Source organism: Spermophilus citellus (genome assembly GCF_964194105.1).
Source record: "Spermophilus citellus genome assembly, chromosome: 10".
NCBI lineage: Eukaryota > Metazoa > Chordata > Mammalia > Rodentia > Sciuridae > Spermophilus > Spermophilus citellus.
The window spans coordinates 34,804,772-34,825,354 of record NC_138197.1 but is presented as its reverse complement, the minus strand read 5'-3'; the positions used below and the strand labels follow the sequence as shown (position 1 = coordinate 34,825,354).

At 35.6% G+C, this 20,583-nt stretch overlaps 1 protein-coding gene across 1 annotated transcript in view; it reads left to right on the top strand.

Annotated features, from left to right (window-relative positions):
- Positions 1–20,583, top strand: part of LOC308658168 (pregnancy zone protein-like) — a gene marked incomplete at both ends in the record, with an annotated part of 70,293 nt that overhangs the window by 31,967 nt on the left and 17,743 nt on the right. Inside the window, 20 exons of the mRNA XM_081310783.1 lie at positions 1,011–1,175; positions 1,759–1,861; positions 6,353–6,497; positions 7,152–7,380; positions 8,271–8,397; positions 8,740–8,861; positions 9,336–9,387; positions 10,539–10,622; positions 10,859–11,035; positions 11,339–11,426; positions 12,277–12,433; positions 13,094–13,168; positions 13,561–13,741; positions 14,635–14,858; positions 16,291–16,509; positions 16,683–16,810; positions 17,787–17,877; positions 18,533–18,601; positions 19,315–19,417; positions 20,182–20,223. Coding sequence (XP_081166909.1) covers positions 1,011–1,175; positions 1,759–1,861; positions 6,353–6,497; positions 7,152–7,380; positions 8,271–8,397; positions 8,740–8,861; positions 9,336–9,387; positions 10,539–10,622; positions 10,859–11,035; positions 11,339–11,426; positions 12,277–12,433; positions 13,094–13,168; positions 13,561–13,741; positions 14,635–14,858; positions 16,291–16,509; positions 16,683–16,810; positions 17,787–17,877; positions 18,533–18,601; positions 19,315–19,417; positions 20,182–20,223 — 2,581 coding nt within the window. The remainder of the gene's footprint in view (positions 1–1,010; positions 1,176–1,758; positions 1,862–6,352; positions 6,498–7,151; positions 7,381–8,270; positions 8,398–8,739; positions 8,862–9,335; positions 9,388–10,538; positions 10,623–10,858; positions 11,036–11,338; positions 11,427–12,276; positions 12,434–13,093; positions 13,169–13,560; positions 13,742–14,634; positions 14,859–16,290; positions 16,510–16,682; positions 16,811–17,786; positions 17,878–18,532; positions 18,602–19,314; positions 19,418–20,181; positions 20,224–20,583) is intronic.

Below are 20,583 nucleotides of genomic sequence, written 5' to 3'. Positions count from 1 at the left end.
ACAAAGGCAGGAATCACAACAGGCAGAGATTATTATTCAGGGAGATTTTGGAGATGGTCTTCATAGGCTGCCTGCCAACCCCCAGTGATTCATGATCCTCTCACATGTAAAAGACACTCAGTCTTCTGTTTGTGGTCCCTAAAATTCTCATTCTAAAATGATAACAGCTCAAAAACTGAATTTCACAATTTAAACCAGATCCAAGTATAGAGTATTCTTCCCAGGTATAATTCCTCAGGTATCTAGCTATGAATACCTTGAACTAAAGTGAAAGCAAGTCATTTGCCTCCACACACCCACCATACAATGGTGGAATGATTGTCATGGAATGATCACTAAATGATGCCTTGGAAAAGTGGGGAAACAGGAGGCACTCAGGAGTTGGTGGTCTACAGTAGTTCAAAAATCAAGCCAGGCAGATGCTGGAAGGTCTTCAATTAAGACCATCTTACTCCAGTCCTGGAATAAATTTCCAGGCCTCTAGCTCTGTGCTATGAGGATTTGGTTCTAAGTCATCCTTCTTTTTCCATAAAAAAGTAATCTCCGTTTGCAATTGCATAAAAGCCCATCTACCCAATATGGATGATATATGTTCATTTATGTGCCTATGTGGTTCTTCAGTACAAAAACAAAAATGAGTAAACATAAAAGTTTAACGGGGGGGGTAATAACAATTCATACCTGAATTCCATGGGGCATTGACATCATCAAACACAGAGGTAAGTTAGATCTTCTTCCAATATTTTATCTAAACTCCACACGGAATTTTTGATTAATACTTCATAATTTAAGATTTTATGACTCTTTGAAAGCAATTCCCCAAGCAAGTTTTACTGTTAAAAATCAAGAAAGTCTTTAACTTTGTTCTAAGGTACCAATTACCTGAATGTACTTAAGAAAAGTTTGATGATTAATTATCCAATTTCTATCAGTTTATTGAATATGTCAAAAAAACAACAACAACAACAACAGGTAAGAGTTCTGCCTTTGATTTCCTCCTACTGTTACAGGTCTACAATCTTCTAACTGTGAGGGATCTCACGGATTTTCCCAACAATTTAGACCAGCAGGAGGAAGAGCAAACAAGCTGTGTGCATTCTTTCATCGTTCGTGGAGGAGCGGTCTATGTTCCCTTATCAAGTTATGATGAAGAAGATGTTTATAATTTCCTCAAGGTAAAGTTCCTACTAATTCACATGCTGTCTTGGGATTTTTTATGCTATTAAAACTTTGAATTTATAAATGATTTTAGTAATTTTTTATTTCAGCTCACCACTTCATTTTTCAGCTGAGAAAATGAATTCAATGACAAAATGTCTTTCAAGATCACACAATATTTCTGTTAGTGAGTCAGCTATGGCTAGACCCAACCTCTGGCTCTTCATTAGATACTTTTTTATTATATTTAGGGTTTTTTAAAAATATTTTTCCTTAGTTGTTGATAGATCTTTTTAAATTTTATTTATTTATATGTGGTGCTGAGAATCAAACCCAGTGCCTCACACATGCAAGGCAAGTGCGCTACCGCTGAGCCAAAGTCCCAGCCCTATATTTAGTTTTTTTCCCAATTAACCAAAAATAAGTAATAAAGAGTAAAATATTAACAATTCATAAATTATAGTAATTTTACTACAGTGTATTTCCTGAGTTGTGCATATCTCCATGGAATTAAGACTATTGGAATTATGTAGAAAATTTAAAGATAATATTTTATAAATTCTAATCAAGTTTACAAAGGGAGTGATCATTTTTTTCCAGGGTATGGGATTAAAGGTGTTCACCAACTCAAAAATTCGAAAAATATCGTCTTGCTCAGTTACCCACACTCCTACAAGAGAAGCTGGACTGGGATTTCATGGAGGTAAAATAACAAGTTGCTTTTAATTTTGTAGCATATACAACAATACTACTTTTCTGCAAAGGTAAAATGAGATCAATAATGTAGCCCTATCTCCTTTCCATACACACAGAGAACCATGATTTAGATTAGTTGTTTTTTGTTAAGATCACTTAGTTGGTAATCAGCCTATTCAGAACATATCCGAGGTTTTCTGTAGTTTAGTCAGATGCTTCAGGGCACAAAATCAGATGAAATAGAATATTCCAATGTACTATAAGATTGGAAAGACAGGTAGAGTGGAAAGAGAGAGTAATTATCATTATGGAATCAGGAAAATATTAAAAGATGCTCCATCTTTTAAAATAGAAGAAAGGACAAAGGCCTACCAATGAAAAGACATTGTAAACATGACAGAAATACTCGTAATTCATGACCTAAAAAAAAAAGTACTTAAATAAAGCAACATTTTTCTAGATCTCAACTTCCCATTAAAACTACTGTACTATCCTCAGGTCTACCTACATGCAAAGCCCATTATCTACCCTTTCTCATTCTTCTTTCACATGATTTGAACTATCTTTTCTCCAAAGTATCTTGATGTTTATCTGCTAACAAATACTTATATTTTTTAAGCTCAAATTAGGAATCAGAGGTACTTTGTGTAGAGTGAGTAAGTAATGTCTATTTTCTAAGGCTCAGATCCTTCATTAATAAGAAATTTGACTAAGACTTCTCATAGCCTTTCAAAATACCCAATAAAATAATTACATACAATTTATCAATACAAATTAAGAATTTATTTAAATATTATTTTCTGTGTTCCTTGACATGAAGGTCTATATCCACCTACAACAAGGCTTACCATGATAAAAATCATACTATCAGCTCTATTGGAAAGGGCCATGTTTTAGTTGGCCTTTTCACTGCTGTGATTAAAAGGACCAGAACAATTGTAGAGGAGGAAAAGTTTATTTGAGGGCTCACAGTTCCAGAGGACTTTGTCCATAGAATGGCGACTCCATTCCTCTGGGACTCCTGGTGAGGCAGAACATCATGGTGGAAGAGTGTGGCAGAGAGAAGCAGCTCACATGTTGATCAGGTAGCAGAGAGAGAGAGAGGTCTCCACTAGCCACATACAAATATATACCCCAAAGACACACCTCCAATTCCCACCTCCTCCAGCCGCAGCCTACCACTTCATTACCACTCAGTTAATCCCTGTCAGGGGATTAATTACTGATTGGGTTAAGACTCTCACAACCCAATCATTTCTCCTCTGAACCCTCTTGCATTGTCTCACATGTGAGCTTTTGGGGGACACCTCACCATCCAAACCATAACAGGCCATAGGCTGTCTTTCTCTAAGATTCAGTAGTAGCACAAATTTCAGCTTTTCATTAAAGGTAAATAAGATTTTTGTCATGTGAGGTATTTTATAAATGACGGAGAATTTAAAGGAAAGGAAAATAATCATAAGAACTACATAGAAAGAATTTCAAGTTGAAACCTTGGAAGTTTGGGGAAAAGGAAATGATCTGGAATTTTTTAAGGAGAGAATTTCAGGTATCTGAGATGTCAGAAAAAAAGAACACCTAAAATGTGTGATAGGTACCAAAAAGGGATTGAAATGTGTAGCTATAAATAAGTCAAGTATATAAACAAAAGAAGGAACTAAGAAAAATGGAATATCTTGTGAATGCTCTTTTTTCTTTCTTTTTTTTATTTATTTCTTACATAGATGACAATAGTGGAGTGTATTACATTCATAATTATCCATTCGTGAATGCTCTTGGATAATTAGTTAAAGAACATGAAATCATTCCCATAACTGTTTGGGAAGCCATCCTACCATCTCAAGGTGTTTGATGATATGGACTAGTATAGATAGAGAAGCCCTTAATAGTATCCCTAGGACCTAAGAGAAAGAGGAAGGGAGAGAAACAATAATTGAACCAAACCATGGACAAAAATTATGTTAGACAATAATAGAAATAACTAGTTCCTAAAGCAGTAAAATTAAAAAATATAAAAGTTATTTATTCTTTATTTCAATAACTGACCCACTTTCTGATTATATTTACAAATATCAGAAACAAAAACCTTTGACTTTATGAAGGTTATGTTTGTAATAGGCAAGCAAGATCATAAACATATTAGTGAGAATATTATATGGCTCATTAGAAGATGATAAATTATATAAGCAAAATTCAAATAAGGAAAGGGATTTGAATTATAGGGTGTTGCAAATTACATAGGGAGGGCAGTGGAGGTCTTACCAAGAGTGAAATTTAATGAAAACCTGAAAAAAGCAAACCACATGATTATCTGGAAGAAGATTATTACAGCCACAGGAAATATTAATAATAAAAAATAGTTATGGAGTCCTTTATTGAGTAGACTTCCTTAATTCTTGTAGAAACCTCATATGGTAGGCATTCTTTTTACCATTCTTCAGATGGGAAAAAAACCTGAGGCCCATAAAAGTAAAATAACTCAGTCACTATATCCCAACTAGTAAGATATGGAATGGGGATTCATGTCAGTGAGTCTCACTCCAGATCTCCTGGTCTGAACCTCTACACTATTCTGCCTATCAAAGACTCTCAGGTTAGTATTTTCCTGAAAAATCTAAGCAGAGTAAGGAAACTTCCATGGTTGAAACAAAGTTAATTAAGTGTAAGCAATTGGAGACAGAGATCAGATCAATAAGCAAGGCCACATTGTGTAGGGCTTTTAGGTCAGGGTGAGTATTTGACTTTTTGACTGAAATGTGGGGACTTTCAGATGAAGAGTGATACCACCTAAGATGCTTCTCCAAAGAAATACTAAATACTAAATATCTAGTGATACTAAACTAAGAAAATAAAGTTTCAAGTTTTTGTAATTTTTTGCTTGAGAGTTATTGAATGTCAAAGAAGTGTTAAAAAGTTAGATTGAGCAGTTCATTTTAAGCCATGAATGGAATATTCGATTGGAAATATTTTGCAATCAGGAATGAAACAGAACATAAGTGGGTTAGTCCAGAGATCAGCACCTTTTCATGACGTCATATGGGATAAACAAGCCTGGGCAGGGAAAGATAATATGTTTGAGACCAGTCACATCCCAAGAAAAAAAAATCATATCACCTTAACAGTAGTTTATTAATTGTGGCATGGAGGAAATATAGAACTTTGTTACAGAAACTGAAAAGACAGAGTCAAGTTGACAATACAAATAGAAATAATATACCCATCACTTAAAAAATGGAGCTAAAATAACACGTAATGGTATGGTTTGTCAGCTGCAATAGATGGAGGAATTAGTAGTACGTCTTTGAAACCTGGGGTAGGAAATGAAAATGAATTCACTTGGGCACATTGTTCATTTATATATTTAAGAATTAAAGATGAGAATAAAGAGAGGAAAAATAAAATATCCATGAGAAAGCAAAGTCAGAGATAGAAAAGGCTACCACTTAAAACGGACACAGAGAAAAGCTGTATGATATCCATTAAAGAAATTATTACTGATGTTTTCCTCAGGAGCAATGATTAAGGAGAAATTACTGGAAATCAGTTTTTCATAACTTCTAAGTATTCCTTCACAAGGTGTTTCTGAAATATCAGATTGGATACCTGAATAGAGATCCTAACTCAAATTTATTTGTAAGCATGATTTCAGTCACAGTATGAGCCAGGCAGCTTTCATATCTGTTTTTCTGCTCTCTTGCTTTTTTAAGTGATTTCTTTATATGAACTATAGAGCTAAAACTAATTAGTTATGGTTGGAAATAGCTATGGTTAGTATCTTGAATTCTTCGCATCATTTTTCTATAATCAAAGCAGAAGAAAAACCTAATGTTCTAGTCTTATTATCCAGAGATCAATGAATTTTCAAGCTTCAACATTGACACTCGAGTTTATTGTTGAACTCTGTTCACTCCATTGGTAAATCAAAAATTTTCCAGTATAGCCACCCTTACATCACCTAAATAGCATTTTACAACTTTTGCTCAGTCTCTCTGAGGATGAAGCAATACTCTCACCTTAAAAACCAGCCTTTTCCTGCATAAGACCCATAAAACCATCTGAGTTATCTTGTCATTCCAGTTACAATTCATATAAAATCATGTCATGTAGGATACACAGAATTAAAACCTTTAACAAATATGTATCGGTGCTAGGGATGTGGCTCAAGCGGTAGGGCGCTCGCCTGGCATGCGTGCAGCCCGGGTTCGATCCTCAGCACCACATACAAAGATGTTGTGTCTGCCGAAAACTAAAAAATAAATATTAAAAAATTCTCTCTCTCTCTCTCTCTCTCTCTCTCTCTCTCTCTCTCTCTTTAAAAAAAAATATGTCTCTCTTCTCAGTGAATGAAAGATCAACAAATTATTTCCAAAGTTCTACAGCACCTAGGAGAAAATTCAGGAAAACTGAAAATTTTCTCTCCTACATCTCACACATGCACCATGAAATGCATGGATGTTTTCTTTAATTGAACTATTATTTTCTCTCATTTTATTAGCAGCAGGATCATTAGCCTTGCCATATATTCCTCAAGCAGCTTCGTTTAATATGATAACTTCAAATAATATGCAAAATCCAGAGCCAGTCCTTGAAACTGTGCGAAGCTATTTCCCTGAGACCTGGATCTGGGAGTTGGCAGTGGTAGAGTATGTAATTTCACATTTCTCCATTTGCTGTAGGGGAGGGACTGTGGGACCTCCAGCATTTTCAATCCTAAAATAATCATTCTGGAAATTTCTAAATAACTATCTTAACCTCTGACCATTTTAGGATAGATCTAAATTCAGATGCTTTATTTAGGTGGGTTTATTAATATAATTGTCTCAAGAACTGAGCAATTCTAAAATAATTATGCCTGAGTCTGACAGAAAATAACCATGGGAGACAAAAGTTGTATTCAGGAAGCTTTCCATAAACAGTATGATTAGAACAAGTACATAAATAAACCAAGCTACAATACAATGGTCTACTTGTTGGACCATGTTTTTAAGAATTTTCTTACATAAGAAATGATACAAGTAAGGAAGTTTTAGAACCAAATTGGATCACATTCAAATATATTTATCTAAAGTACAGCCATGTGTGATATGGCCACAGGTTGATAACAGAAAGAGGTGCCTTTTTGTGCCTTTCATTTTTCCAACTCAGTCCCCAATATGGAATCTAGTACCACACATAGCACACACTTGTGCACCCTTAAGTGATTTCTTCCTCCACGGTAGTTTTACACTTATTGATTCTTACTTGAGAAAATATGTTTCATCTGCTTACTTTCTGTTCTTCACATTGTGTCCTCCCAGCTCATCCGGTATGGCTGAAGTAGAAAAAACTGTCCCTGACACCATCACTGAGTGGAAGGCAGGGGCCCTCTGCCTGTCCAATGACACTGGGCTTGGTCTCTCTCCCACTGCCTCTCTCCGAGTCTTCCAGCCCTTCTTTGTGGAGCTCACAATGCCCTACTCTGTGGTCCGTGGAGAGGCCTTCACACTCACGGCCACTGTGTTGAACTACCTTCCCAAATGCATCCGGGTAAGGAAAATAAGTGTGAATTGGAAGGGTGGACAGAATAAAAGACTCCTTTGTCCAAAGTTCCCAGCACTAAGTATTCTTTCAGGTAATTATGTGTTGACACTATAAATAAATTGTATGTGGAAGGGCAGAACATGATCACTGAGAAAATATGACACGTATGTTACAGGTGTTTAAACCATGGATTATTAAACTACAATTTTTTAAAACTTTTAAAACTTTTCTAGAGCTTATGATAAGAATTCTTTGCCACAAATTAGTTTTTTTTTTCCAGAAAGTTTCCTAATATTGATTCAAAATTCAGTTTTATCAATTCCACGAGTGTCATTCTCTGGGCCCTCATCTTGAAATCTCCACAATACTGTATATAGTTATAATTTATCTTATAACACTTATTTCCTTATAAATTATGTCATCATTTTGTAGTATATTATTTCCTTTGCAATACAATATCCTCAAGTTCAGGAACCTCTTATGTATTGCTCATAGTGTTCCATGCCTTGAACAGAGGAGACATGTATAATTTAGAGGAAGTAGGGGAAGGAAAGAAGAAAGGCAGAGTCAGGAAGAATATCATCATGGCAGATAGGAACCTTAGGTTGTTTCCCCAAGGACAGTATATAATCTCTGTTGCTCCCCTCCTGCACTGGTGCTGTATCAGCAAATTTCTCTAATTCACCCTAATGTAAATGCCAGATCTTCCAACTAGATAAGCAATTGTGATTTGTGTCAGTGCCATTTTCATGCTTCTTAAAGCATAAACCAACTTAAGTATCATACTTTTCTTTTAAAAATCCAAATGTAAAGCAACATCCCACACTTGTGGGATGTGTTCATTGTCTTTTCATATCCTGTTCAGTTTTATCTCTTTGCCTCACTTGTGGATATAGGTTAGTGTGCAGCTGGAAGCTTCTCCAACATTCTTAGCTTCCCCAAATGAAAAAGCAGAAGAATCCTATTGCATTTGTGGGAATGAAAGGCAAATCTTGTCTTGGACAGTGACTCCTAAAACTCTGGGTGAGTGACAGTCTCCCCAAAAGGCTCACCAGTCACCAAGGATGGTGGCTATCCAAGCACTCCTTTCACTGTATTAAATTTTTTTGTTGTTGTCCAGGGATATAATTCTATAAAATTAATTTTTTCTCTTTTTATTTCTCCCCACAATGACCACTTCTCACCATTCTCATCTAACTTGGTCCCCACAATCACTGCCCTTGGGTAACGTTTACTCTGCCCATTAGTCTGGGAATTTTTAGTAATATTTCCTTCTCTTGCCAACTGTAAGAATGAAGTGTATCCCTTAAGGGTATTTGAATTACAAGATGGATACTCAATTTTTCTATTATTCTTTTTTTTTAGGGAATGTGAATTTCTCTGTGAGCACAGAGGTAATGCAGTCTCTAGAACTGTGTGGAAATGAAGTTACTGAGGTTCCAGAGACTGGAAGGAAAGACACGATCATCAAAACTCTGTTGGTGGAGGTAAGTCAGTCTGACCCACTTGACATGTTTTTCTGAGCCCCTAACAATTTACAATGTGACCACTCTTGGGACAACAAAGGACAATATCATGCTCACCCAATCCATTCTATAAGACTAATGGAATTTCTCACCTTAAAAGAAATACAGGAGACATTGCCAGCTATTATAAGTAGATTTTTCCATAAATCATTTGAGAATTATTCCCTTTTTAAAAAATTTCTACCTCCCTCCTAGGATTTGAAAATTTCTTGTAATTATTATTGATTCACTAGTCTTATCCTCATTTTTCATTTTGTCCTCTACCAGCAAACCTGGTTTTTCAGTGTTTATGGATTTATAATAATTTCATAATAAGTAGAATATTGAACATCATTTCTTATAAATACTACCTTTCAAAGGAAGGAACTTATGTTGTTTTTCTATGACCTGGGGATATGTTTATACCTTTACTTATCCCTTTTCTCTTCATTCAAGCCTGAAGGTATTGAACAAGAGGAGACCTTCAACTCTATGACCTGTGCTTCAGGTGAGATTCCACCCTTAAAATTACTGTGAGAACAAAGCTATACACAGGTAGAAACTTCAAATTACTATGTGTATCCATACATATTCTCTCCCTTAATTTTGGAATTGTTTATTAAAATTAGCATCATACTAATTATTTCTTTATACACATTTAACAGATAAGAACACTGAGCCCAAAATAGCAAGTTAATATGGCTCAGGAGGTACAGGCAGGACTAATTCTGGGGACTTCATGGTTCATATTTAGCTCTCTTACCTCAATAGACCAGTGGTTACCCATTAAGAAGCCTGGCTATTGAAGCTCAAAGTGTCCCAGGACAAGGTAGAAAGAGAGCCGAATTATGATGAGTTTGAATCAAGTAATAGTCCCTAAAATTGCTGCTGATGAAAAACATGACATTTTGTACTAATCCCACCTAAAAATTTTTTTTTAATTTCAAGGCAAAGAAAGTTACATTTGGTTTTCACTATATTATTAAGAAACAGGTGTAGCTTTTATACAGTATTGCCACCTTAGTGTTAGTTCCATGTCCAGAATACATACAATATTGTATTTGTCAATTGAGAAGGAGTAATTTAATATATATTCATGTTACCTATTTACAAACATCAGAGTCCATTGAAAATTATATAGAATAAGGAAGTGAAATAACTCTATTCTTATGGGTATGTTTTACTAACACAATAATAAATCAGAGAGATGTGGCTTCCCACCATCTTCTAGCCTTCTTTTAGAAATCTACTGAGCACAGCAATGCGAGACATGGTTAAATAAGGAGGGAAAGGAGTCTGAAAATCACACAGTGTCTAGAGGAACTGAACTATTCAAACTAATCTCATCTTTGAATCAAATTCTTATTCCTTAGATCCAGAATTCCTCAAGGAGATAAAAATAATACTACTGCTAACTATAATAATAAAGGAAAAGCAATATTAATAACTGTTTACAGTCATTGAAATTTAATATGTTGCAGACACTGTTCTGATGTTTTACATTTATTATTTCACTGACTCATCACAATTTATCCTGGGTCACATAGCAGGGCCAGTAGCATATGAAGGCTGTTTAATCTCTGAAGCTCCCACTCTAACCATGACCTTATATTGTAATCACAGAGGACCTTCTTTGATATGAGTTGCCTATTTCTAAAGGTACTAAAGTGTCTGAGCTGCTATCCCTGAAGCTTCCACCAAATGTGGTCAAAGAATCTGCCAGAGCCTCTGTCTCAGTTGTAGGTAAGTCACCTTAAGCTTAGGAAACTTGGTCCAAAAGAGTTGCCTGTGCATAATTGTCAAGTTTGTGATTGTTTCAATTTCTATTAGGGTCCTAGAAGGTTCATTATCTGTAAATATAATTTTCCCTTATCTGAATGAAGAGTATGTGACTCTGAATATAAAAGTCATTTACTGTTTATAGCATTGACTACTTTTGAACTGAAAGTGCCCTGACTTCGAATCTTTTCATTCCCCAGGTGACATACTGGGTTCCACTATGCAAAATATACAAAATCTCCTTCAGATGCCCTATGGCTGTGGAGAACAAAACATGGTCCTATTTGCTCCTAACATCTATATCTTGAATTATCTGAATGAAACCCAACAGCTAACTCAGGAGATCAAGTCCAAGGCAATTGGTTATCTTATCAGTGGTAAGTGAAAAAGAAAAAAAAAACTTATCTTGTTATTCCAATGAGACTTTTCCCAATTAGGCTTAAGCTATATCATTAAATATTAACCCATGTTTGTGATTTTTATGGAAATAACAATCTTCCCACTCTGCAATAGGTTGTTGTTTCAGTGTCTATAATATCCACTGAACTATGGAAGATCCATAGTACATAGGTGATCAGACTATAAGTGGCTCCTAGCTGTTTCTGGATGGATCAGCCTACACTCATGGGTGGCTTGCCTCATCCCCTAGGCTTCCTGAACTATCTGAACCTCCATTCCAGGTTATCAGAGACAGCTGAACTACAAACACCAAGATGGCTCTTATAGCACCTTTGGGGAACAATATGGCAGAAACCAGGGCAACACTTGGTAAGAAAAGAAAATCAATTCTGAATTCCAATTATGAGTTCAAAGAACACACATATATTATTATCCTATTTAATTCTTATAGCAATCTTATGAATGAGAGTCATTAGCTTCATTTTTATGGAGGAGGAAATTAATATTCAATTTGGATAAATAAATGTCTCAGGCCAAATTCTAATTACTCAAAGAACTGAGAACACTTTAAGGTTCATTCTTTTGATATGCAAAATATCAAGACCCTTTTTCTTGTCATACTGCTAAAGGAACATAAGTTTGTTATTTGCCCCTTTTAGTTGTTGCTTAGCATTTGAGAGTGTTCTAAATAGGCTAGAAAAGCAACAGTTGTCACTCATAGAGCATAACTTAACTCCCTTCTAGATGATTTGCTCTTATTCTCATTTGACTGCATAGGCAAACAAGGGGAAGGAACGTGGTCAAAGAGCAGGACAAAATGGTGGGAAGTATTTCTGCAGCAGGACATCAGGGTAACTAGAGCAGAAAAGAAGGTAAAGAAGTCTGTGAAAAGAAATAAATACAGAGTGCCCAGAATGTGAAAAAAAAAATGGTCTTACCTAGCCCCCAAAGAAACTAGAAGGAATCTGAATTCATAAAGTTAGCAAAGAAATTCTTTAGGAAGCAAGGACAAGTTGGTGATGGACTTAACAACATATGGCAGTAAACCAAAAAAATCATGGAAGATTCCACATTAAAAAGCCTCTAAACTCTCAGTTATAGCTCATAAATTCTACAGGGGTGCACTGGGAGCGGGGGGGGGGGGGTCCTATGTGTCCCAAACAGAGCATTATGGTGCTGCATGAGAACAGCCTCCATACTCATGCTTTCTCCCCCGCAGGCTCACAGCCTTTGTACTGAAGACATTTGCCCAGGCTCGAGCATACATCTTCATCGATGAAGCACATATTACCCAAGCCCTCACCTGGTTGTCTCAAAATCAGAAGGACAACGGCTGTTTCAGGAGCTCTGGGTCACTGCTCAACAATGCCATAAAGGTGAATTCTTCCCAGAACTTCTGAACCCTATAATGGATCAATGTAATATTCTCTTAGGGGAGGGGGAGAAGAAGCATAGAGAAATTGCCAAAGATAAAGTCCTAGGTAAAGTGTGAAGGCATCAGAGAAAGAGAACAGTTGTCCCTTGGTATCCACAAGGATTGGTTCCAGGACACTATGCAGATACTAAAATAAAAGCTCAAGTCCCTTATACAAAATGGTGTGTCATTTGCTCATAACCTATGCACATCATCCTGTATGCTTTAACTATCTCTAGATTATTTATAATACCTAATACAATGGGAGTTCTGTGCATTTAGATATTATACTGTATTGTTTAAGGAATAATGATTAAAAAATATCTGTACATTTTAAATATAGATGCAATTTTTTACAAAAAAAAAATTAATCCACAATTAGTTGAATCTGTCCATGCAGAACCTTTAGATGCAAAGGATGATTATTTTAATCTTTCTACAAAGGAAGAAATGTACTTTATCATGATGATATTTCTTTTTATAATAGCAGCAAATACTAAGGAGGGTTTCTATTGAGCAACAGAAAATAATATACAAAACTTGTAGTGGAGTGAGAAACCAATCAAAATCAACTTCAATCACCCTCTCAGTCTCCCTCACAAACTCTCTCTCATATTTACAGGGAGGAGTAGAAGATGAAGTCACTCTCTCTGCCTATGTTACTATTGCCCTTCTGGAGATTCCGCTCCCAGCCACTGTAGGTACCACCTCAATCCATTCCCTTCTGTGAAAGCTGAAGCCTGCTATCTGGAATGGCTTCCTAAGAAAAGACAAGCCTCAAACTTCCTTTGCTCAATAACGAGGCATTTTCAGATCAATGAGCTCTTTGGTAAATGCTTTTAGGAGAGATTTATACTGTTCTTGGCCAGTGGTGTCCTTGGACTCTGTACTAAAACTAAGACAAAGCATCTTGTTCTCTTCATTAGAATTAACTATAAAGTTAAGAGATCTAAAAGCTATCTTTCTATTTAAATGTGATAGGTATCTGGCTATCTACTGGATTGGCTGAATGCCATCAATGACATCTGACAATATCCAACTTAGGGATTACTTTGTCCTCTGTTTAACCACTTCTTTTGATTTTTATAGCATCCTGTTGTCCGCAATGCCCTGTTCTGCCTAGAGTCAGCCTGGAACACAGCAAAAGAGGGAGCCCATGGCAGCCATGTCTACACCCGGGCTTTGTTGGCCTATGCTTTTGCCCTAGTGGGAAACCAAAACAGGAGTAGAGAAATATTGCGCTCACTCAATGAGGAAGCTGTTAAAGAAGGTAAGAGTAAATGACAAAAGTTTTCCCTGTCCACTTACACTGATTCGGGGCTGGGGGGGGGGGCGGGGGGAATGTGTTGTGCTCCTGCTGAAATCAAGAAGCTTCATCTGTTCATTCTTTTCTTGGGTCATATGCTGTGAAACAGAGCAACTCTTATTAAAATATCTTTTCTAGGATTATATGTTGTATAAAACATAACATAATAGACAATGACACAGATGAATTATAGAATTCTATTCCCATCCACCATATTACACAAATTTATATATTTTCTTTTGATGTCTACATTCTACACAATTGGATGATAAGAGGAAAAACAACAACATAACAAAAAAGTAAAGGTAGCATAATAACATTTTCAGTGTATTTTTTACTCTAAAATTTTGCCAGCAAGATCCTTACAAAAGTCTTCTGGCATCAAAAGGTAGGAGTTTTTTTTAAATATTTTTTTAGTTGTAGATGGACCTTTATTTCATTTATTTATTTTTATGTGGTGCTGAGGATCAAAACCAGTGCCTCACACATGCTAGGCAAATGCTCTACCACTGAGCTACAGCCCCAGCCCCAAAAAAGTTGGTTTTATATTTCAATTTATGCTCTAATTCTAAGGAAATGTCACAAATGATAAGAATCTCTCTACCACTGTTCTAGAAATCCAACTAAATTAATATTTGAGAGAATGGTAAAGATGCTGTATGCTTCTTCCTCCACCAATATTTTCTGCAGAATAACTCAAACAGCATGGAAGTATGAGTTGTAGGGGCTTATGGAAAAGAGAAAGCCTTGTTTGCTCTCCAGTATTAATTTCAACTCCATATGATGCAAATGTGCATTCACTTATTATTTAACAAGTAAACAATTATGATCCCCCCTTTTCTTTTGTCACCCTTAAGACAATTCAGTCCATTGGGAACGGCCTCAGAAACCCAGAGCACCACAGGGACTTTTGTTCCAACCCCAGGCTCCCTCTGCTGAGGTGGAGATGACGGCCTATGTGCTCCTCACTCTCCTCACAGTCCAGCCGGCCCCGACCTCAGAGGACCTGACTTCTGCAGTGCCCATTGTAAAGTGGATCACAAAGCAACAGAATTCCCATGGTGGCTTCTCCTCCACCCAGGTCTGTGGTTCACAAAAAGTGTTCTCTGGGTACATATGGAAATTAGATATGTTGAAAATGCAACAGTTACAAGAAAAAGAGAAGGAAAATAAGTAAATCAAAGAAGAAATATTTAGGTATATTTGTGGACAGTGAGAATACACAGGAAAGACTTTAGATGTTTCTCCAAAACAACGTTTTTGCTAAATCCTAAGTGCTACCAAGGCAGCAACTTAGCATAAAGAACATTTCTCTCTAAAGCTACACTATGTTCTGTGAATACTTCTATACCGGGGCGGGGTGGGGGGGTGGAGCAGGCAGATCTCAATTTCTGAATATAGAGAATAGTCCAGGATGATACCAATTTAGATATACTGAGGTTTCTCAGCAGCAGCACTACTGACATTTGGAGCCACATAATTATTGCTGTAGGGGCTGTCTTGGCATTGCACCATGTTTAGTAGTATTCCTTGCCTCTCTCCACTAAATGCTAGTAGCAGCCAACTCCTAGCTGAGACAAAGCAAAACCTCCCCCTGTGGAGAATCAATGTTTTCGAATACAGACTATATCTTCACACTTCTCCAGGAACTCTTCTAAAGTGAACCCTCCCCAAAAAAAATTGTGTTTAAAAGGAAAGTGATTAAGTTGAGGCTCATGTTGAACTTTATAGAATGACTGAGAAATTCCACTTAAACTATTCCAAGGAACTCAGCCTTTTTTTTCCTGGGAACTCCTTTCTTATTTCCCAGGTTAAGTGGGATTTTTAGGCAGAAGTTCTTGAAAATTTCCTTTTCGGTCTTTTTTTTTTTTTTCCTATCTCAATTCTGGAAATAGCTTATGAAAGGTATAAACCTCCAGAGAGTCTGTTACCTATCTTCTTTCAATATTTAGGATAAACATAATGAAACTTGTTTTTCAAAGAGATAAGATGGGGTAAATAAAACAAGCTAGAAAAAGAGGAAATGAATCTTGGAAAAGTATGGCTTGTCTTGTGTCATTCTTTTTATTCACACCCAATTTCTATCACTCTTCAATCTAAATGGTCATTATGCATCTGGTTAATAGTGGTCACTGTTTCTGTTTTACTTCTCAATTTTAGAATTATTTTTTGAAGTACATGACCAAGACCAAGAGAACTGTTAATAAGAAAGACCTGAACAAAAAAAGGAGGGGGGGGGGCAGATCTCAATTTCTGAATATAGAGAATAGTCCAGGATGAAAACAATTTAGATGAAAATAAATTATGAGATAATTAAAATTAGTAGTATTTTGAGAAAGTGTGGCATGATTTTGATAATGCCTGAAAGGCAGCAGAAAGGAAAAACAACTATCCGAGGTATGCTTTGTAGGGGAAAAATTCCTTGCCCCTTATGGTGGCTAACACAGACTTTGGGGGGAAATTTCAGCTACCAAAAATTGGCTCTGGGGCAATTCTCCACTCATCTCTTCCAGGACACAGTGGTGGCTCTGCATGCCCTATCCAGATATGGAGCAGCTACTTTCACCAAAACTGAGAAAACTGCACAGGTTACCATTCAGAACTCCAGGGCCTTTTCCACAAATTTCCAAGTGGACAACAACAACCTCCTGCTACTACAGCAGATCTCATTGCCAGAGCTGCCTGGCGACTATACCATAACAATAACTGGGGAAAGATGTGTATATCTTCAGGTGAGACCTGGGTTTGCTATGTTGGAGAAAGTCACTTTAAACTCTGGTTTAAATGGAAGCTCTGCTCTTTCTTTCCTGGGAAAGCAAAGGGAAAATCTGGAGACATTAAATGATGAAAGATTGCGAGAACCCAGGAAAAAAGAAAGAAACTGATGATCTTTGGTATTTCATAGACATCCATGAAATACAATATTCATCCAAAGAAGGAGGATTCCCCATTTTCTCTGAAGGTCCAGACTCTGCCTGAAATTTGTGATGGACCCAAAGCCCACACCAGCTTCCAGATCTCACTGAATATTAGGTAGGAACTTTTGACTAAATTACTCAATCCTGACTCCAAAAACTATCTAGTACTATCAATAATTAATAGCCTATTTGGTAGCTGTGTTGTTAAATGAGAATAATAAGAGAATTGATACACCTTTTACTTTAACATTATGAAGTATTCCTTTTTCTAATAAGTCTTTTTATCTTGAAGTTTCAGTAATACTTTAAAAATAAATCTGGTATTATCTTTCAAATTAAAAATGTGAATTAGTCCAATATTCTACTCAATTCCTACTTTTCACACATAGTTTTGTTCAACTCACTGCTAATGAATAAATTATTTTCCTCGAGGATTTGTTTTAAATTAAGTCTTCCTTGCTTCTACTGAATAATTAAATCTTATTTAATTATCTCTCTAATCAAATGAATAAGTAATAAATATTAATACTAAATGCAAAGATTAAATTACATTATAAAATATAGAGATCACCTATCAAAAACTACAGGAATCCCAAGAAAACAAAAGCAAGTGGTACTCCCATGCTAATGTGTTAATATTATAAAGTAAATCATATTTCAGACAACCAACTCAGCTATGAAAAAAGTATACTGTGTAAGAGAGTGTGTCTGATTTCTGAAATTCTGAAGCCTCTTTGGAGAAATATGATACATTTTGGTTGACTAAAAATATAAAAGTTATGCATAAAAAATGAATAGTAGTATAGATGGAGTTTCTAAAAACTGTAGATATGTTTAAAATGCAGATTATCAAGATCTACCTTTAAAGATTCTGGTTTGATTGTCTGGGATGTGAAATTTTAGCAAGCTGTAGATCTGATGTACACTCAGGTTTTCAACATCAATTTCATGAATGTCCAGGGTGCACAGATTTCTGTGGATATTGGGAAAAAAATTCATGGAGATGGACAGGTTTATAGTGAGGCCTGAAGGAGAAATCTGGCTTTCTTTCACATATTTCATCCTAACTCCTTTTTGCTTTGACACTATAGTTACACAGGGAGCCGTCCTGTTTCCAATATGGTGATTGCTGATATAAAAATGATATCTGGTTTTATTCCCCTGAAACCAACAGTAAAAATGGTATGTATATTTTAAGTCCATTAGAGCTCAGCCAAAATGATGCTATGTAACCCCAAACTAAAATCATAATAACATCAAACCATATCTATATCATCCTGCCTCATAAAGTATTTTCCCCAAATCCAGGAAATCAAACTATTTATTTGGCTCTATGATAATGGAATGGTGCGATACTAAAGAAATACAAGAATGGTTCCCATTCTTAGGCTACTCATGGTCTAGCTGGGAATTTAAACTACACAGGTGCAAAACTATAAAATAACAACTCAAGAAAGATAGAATATAATTCAAGTCCAAAACTGACTGATAGGAACTAAAAAATTGTATTTTTAGTTATAAAAAAATTGATGTGAACTAAAATCATCTGCTACTTGGATATTGAGGACTATATAATTTCCTTCTCTTCATAAGTTTGATGATTTTTGTCACAATCAGGACATGATGTTGTTGAATCCTGCCTCCAAAACTTGATATCTCCCATCTTTTTATATCTGTACCTGGTTATTTAATCTAGAAAATGATTTAAAGTTTCCTAGTTCTATGATTTAAAGAATCCTAGTTCTTACATCATTCAGATAATAGTTTTCTGCTCTTAGAAAACAAATGTGCTAACAGTGCAAGACTAACTTTTCAAGTTCTCTAATTTTTTCTTTAGCTTGAAAGATCTAGCTACGTGAGCAGGACAGAAGTGAGCAACAATCATGTCCTCATTTATGTGGATCAGGTGAGAGCTCTGACCTTCTGGCTAGGATTTCACATCAGTGGGCTTTGTAAGTGGGTCCCTTTACAAGGAAGCCAATAATATGAAGAAAGCAATAATTAGGAATGCCCTTCCAGAAAGTTTTACTATTCTAAAGAAAATAAAAGAAATATTTTATCTCCAAGGCATGTTCTACTCTTTGTAATTATATTAAATTTCAAGTGTGAAATTAATAGAAAAGTTTATAATGTATTCCTGTTATTTTACAGGCCCCCCCAAAGGAATAAATATGATCACATTGGTTGATCAATGATAATGTTAATATTTGAATATGTCATTATGTAAAACAAAATGTGGACTGCATGAATATCTTCAAATCTGACTGTGAAGCAAAGGAAATGTTTTATTCAGTCACACAAAAAGAATAGGGTTATATTATAATCACAGATTGTAGAAAGCCATGTCTCTATATCTTGGCAAATATTCACATTGGTCCAGAAAATTAATCTTACGAACAGGACTACAAGAGGATATAGGTTGTCTCAGTGGGTCTTTGTTCACCATAAAAAATGCCCACAGTTATGATATAAAACCCATCCTGTCATCCATCAATGTTTGCTCATGTAAAAGATACAGGTGAATCAGAGTCAAAAGAATATTTAGTGAAGAATATGTTTTGTTCAAGGAAGAAAGTAGAAGGCTTTCTGTGTCCTTAATTATTCCCATTTTTGTTTTAGGTAACAAATCAGACACTAAGTTTTTCCTTCATGGTTTTGCAAGACATCCCAGTAAGAGACCTGAAGCCAGCAATTGTTAAAGTCTATGACTACTATGAAACAGGTAAGTGAGAGAGAACTGAGACAATTTAACTCTCTCAACCAAAACCAAGAAATTGATCCTATTGTGACAAGTCATCCTATTTTTAATCCACTTAGTCAATATTTTATCTTTGTTTCTTTCCTCCAAGACATGTACACTGAAGAAACTACCTATAAAACGAATTTATTAGTTAAATTGAATAAGAAACATAAGAATTTAAAAAGAAGGATAATAGAGGTCACTGTTTTCAAGTAGTTTAGACATAGAGAACATAATACACTTGGAAAGATAAGTTAATGACATATGAGTGTTAACTAGCTAGTAAGATCGAAAAGCTAAAATCATGTTGAAGGTTGATGCTCAATAAGAACAGAGAAAGAAAGATCCAAACTGGATCCTGAAGAGAGAGTACAAATTTTAGAATAGACAGGAGTAAAAAGAGTGTTCTAAACTAGACACATCATCTTAGAAAAGAAATTAAAGAAACAAGCTCAACCAAGTAAACAAAAGTAGAGGATTCAGAGAAGAGAGAACTTCAAACTGATGCAATGATGGTCATCTTCCTAAAATTTTAAAATTTGAACATCTACTGTCTAAACAGGTTTCAATCCCCTCTCCTCTCCAGAGAAAGATAATATAGATATTTTAATTATTCTGTTCCATTTTGGTCTATTTACCTGGAGAGTTTTGATAATTCTTATAGCATTCACTTCACTCCAATAGAAAGGTAAATAAACTTAACATGGTCCCTATTTTTAAATTTTTTGTTTCTCCATTTCTTTCAGATGAGTTTTCTATTGCTGACTATATCAGTCCCTGTAGTACAGGTAAGAAGTCACATTTTATGACCATTTTCATATTCTGTAAACCTTGCTTGCTAATATTCCCTTAAATCTTAAATTCTGTAGAATGAAAATGAGATAATTCATATGGCAAGTTCTCACACAAAGAGAAATCTTTTGAAGTAAAGCACTTGTTCTGTAGTGGATTCCCCAGTTTATGAGAAAAAAATCAATAAGCTTTGTTATTTGTATGACAACTATCCCTAATAGGTAACATTTTGTATCATAGCTACTTGGGTTTCCTTCTTTACAAGGGTTGATGAATTACAACTCTCAAGGCAAATCTAGTCCAACACCTATTTTTATAAATGATGTTTGATCGGTACATAGCCACACACATTCTCA